This window comes from Gymnoscopelus microlampas (assembly GCF_963454915.1).
Source record: "Gymnoscopelus microlampas genome assembly, chromosome: 10".
NCBI lineage: Eukaryota > Metazoa > Chordata > Actinopteri > Myctophiformes > Myctophidae > Gymnoscopelus > Gymnoscopelus microlampas.
Window position 1 is genome coordinate 37,759,602 of NC_139947.1, and position 2,556 is coordinate 37,762,157.

The window sequence follows — 2,556 nt, forward strand, 5'->3', positions numbered from 1 at the left end:
TGACTTTATTCAATAAAGTACAGTAGAGCGTGACAGTAAACAGGGAGAGAATCTGGGAGTGACATGCAGTAAAGGCTGCCGGGTGATAGCCGGGCTCGGGAATCGAACCCGGGACTTGCTGTCAGGCATCTGAGCCTACTGTATGTGGTATGTGCCTTAACCACTCAGCTTTTAGCGTATTCTCATTTTGTATTATCTTTTGATTGTATTCAATCTTCATTTTATAATGGGTTTTTATACTTTAATTTCCTTGAACATTGTGGTTGTAATTGTCTGGTTATAGGCTAATAACAAAACCTGTTAAAGGAAAAAAATCTATATTAATCACATTTACTAAATAAAATTCTTATTTTGTTAGAACATCTTTGTTTTGAGGGCGCTCAGGTGGTGCAAGGGTAAAGGTCCTGTCCACACTGTATAGACTAGAGGTTTGAGTACTACACTGTGCTCTGGCTTGACTGAACATCCATATGACACAATCAACCCTGTTCGTAGTCGGGCAGGGAGTAGGGGAGGACAATCTTTGTTGCTGCACCAATGACTCCGATGTGCCCATTTAGGCATGTCACTATATGACTCAGACATTAACAAACCTGATACGCCCATATGTAGGCATTTCACTATGACTCAGACATAACCATAAACATACCTGATACGCCCATATATAGGCATGTCACTATGACTCAGACAGAACCATAAACTTAACCCGATGAGCCCATAGGCATGTCACTATGAGTCAGACATAAGCATAAACAAACCCCATATGCCCATATATAGGCACATATGGAGATCTGGTTGTCCAGAGCCACAGATCCGACCACTATGCCCATATATGGTCATATGCATACTGTATATGGGCTCGACCGAATGTAACTCGGCGTGTGCATCGGCAAGGACTCGAGGGAGTGCGGTGTCCCAGCCGCCGAGTTGTTCGGATATGTGGTTGCTTGGAACCGCCGAACCGACCGATATGTCCATAGGCATGCACCTACAAAGGGGGATGCCAATATACAGGATATGGGCATTTGCTAATGACATCAGAGATCTCCATATATGGGCATAAAAGGGACAGGTAGACAGACAGATACAGCGATCACCATACAGTATGGGCATAAAAGGGACACAAACTGGTACTCTGACAAAGCCCCTGGCACTATGACTCAGATATCAGTCTGATAGTCATGCCCTTTGCCTATAGGCATGGGACAAGGACTGAAAGATCTCCATATATAACTCAGCCATAACCATAATAAGGAGTTCCCAATGCAGCTACGACCAAATATGGAGTGTATTGTCTGTTGGAAAGGATCTAACCATTGAACAAGGAGCCGTCCGAGATCCCCATACAAGGAGCGGGCCTGGCTCGACTTAGGTCACCCGAGACTGACGTCGTAGAAAGTGCCATCAGAGCCCTCAGGCTCTGTTGGCAATGATGGTCCCGAAGCACTGGGACGCCTATTGCCACCAGAGCCTGAGGGCTTTGGTGGTCCTAGTCCAGCCAAGCACTATATAAAGGGTGGCCGTCACACCTTGAGTTCAGATGCAAGTAGTATTTACTCCACTCATCGCCTATCTCCAAGACACGACTTCTCAAGGCTTTATTCGCATTCAACCTTCAAGTTCCTTTCTCACCCGGAGACTCCAGCACCTTCCATACGAGTCAGGATATTTGGCCTTACAACCCAGATATCTCTGCATTATACAGGGATCTTCAGATCCACTCTTCTTATCTCGATTAAGTGCATATGTAAGTATCAGGACCTGAACTGAACCATGGCCAAGAGCAAGTTTGAGTATGTCCGACACTTTGAAAGAGACGACGCCTGCCTACCAAACTGCTACATAGTCGTGCGACTGGATGGACACAACTTCCACAGGTTTGCAGAGCAGCACAGCTTCGCAAAGCCCAACGACGACAGGGCACTGGGCCTCATGGCGCGCAGCGCTCGGTCCGTCATGGAGGAACTGGAGGATGTCGTCGCCGCTTACGGCCAAAGCGATGAGTTCAGCTTCGTTTTCAAGAGGAGCACCGTCTGGTTTAAGAGGAGAGCAAGTAAACTGATGACCCTCGTGGCCTCTCATTTCTCCTCAGCGTACGTCTTCTTCTGGAAGGAGTTCTTCGGCGAGCAGCAGCCCCTCCTCTGCCCCCCGCGCTTCGACGGACGTGTGGTCCTCTACCCGACAAACCGTGCCCTGCGAGACTACCTGAGCTGGAGGCAAGCGGACTGTCACGTCAACAACCTGCACAACACGGTGTTCTGGGCGTTGCTGCAGACGGGAGGACTCACCGCGGCAGAGGGACAGGAGCGCTTGAAGGGAACGTCGACCCAGGACAAAAACGAAATCCTGTTCAAGGAGTTCGACATCAACTACAACAACGAGTCTCCGCTGCATAGGAAAGGCAGCACTCTCACCTGGGGAGGACGAGGCGAGGTCCCGGGGGAAGAGGCGGAGGAGGTGCATGTACGCACCAGGAAGCGGGTGCACACATACCACTGTGACATCATAGGAGAGAAGTTCTGGGAGGAGCACCCGGAGATCCTTCAGGAGGATTAG

The 2,556-nt window shown here is 49.1% G+C and overlaps 1 protein-coding gene across 1 annotated transcript; it reads left to right on the forward strand.

Moving 5' to 3' along the window:
- Positions 1-1,773: 1,773 nt before the first annotated feature.
- LOC311053767 (putative tRNA(His) guanylyltransferase) lies at positions 1,774-2,556 on the forward strand (the record flags this gene model as incomplete). The annotated part of the gene is made up of 1 exon (XM_084069454.1): positions 1,774-2,556. One exon carries the CDS (start codon positions 1,774-1,776, stop codon positions 2,554-2,556), a length of 783 nt encoding a protein of 260 aa, XP_083925580.1.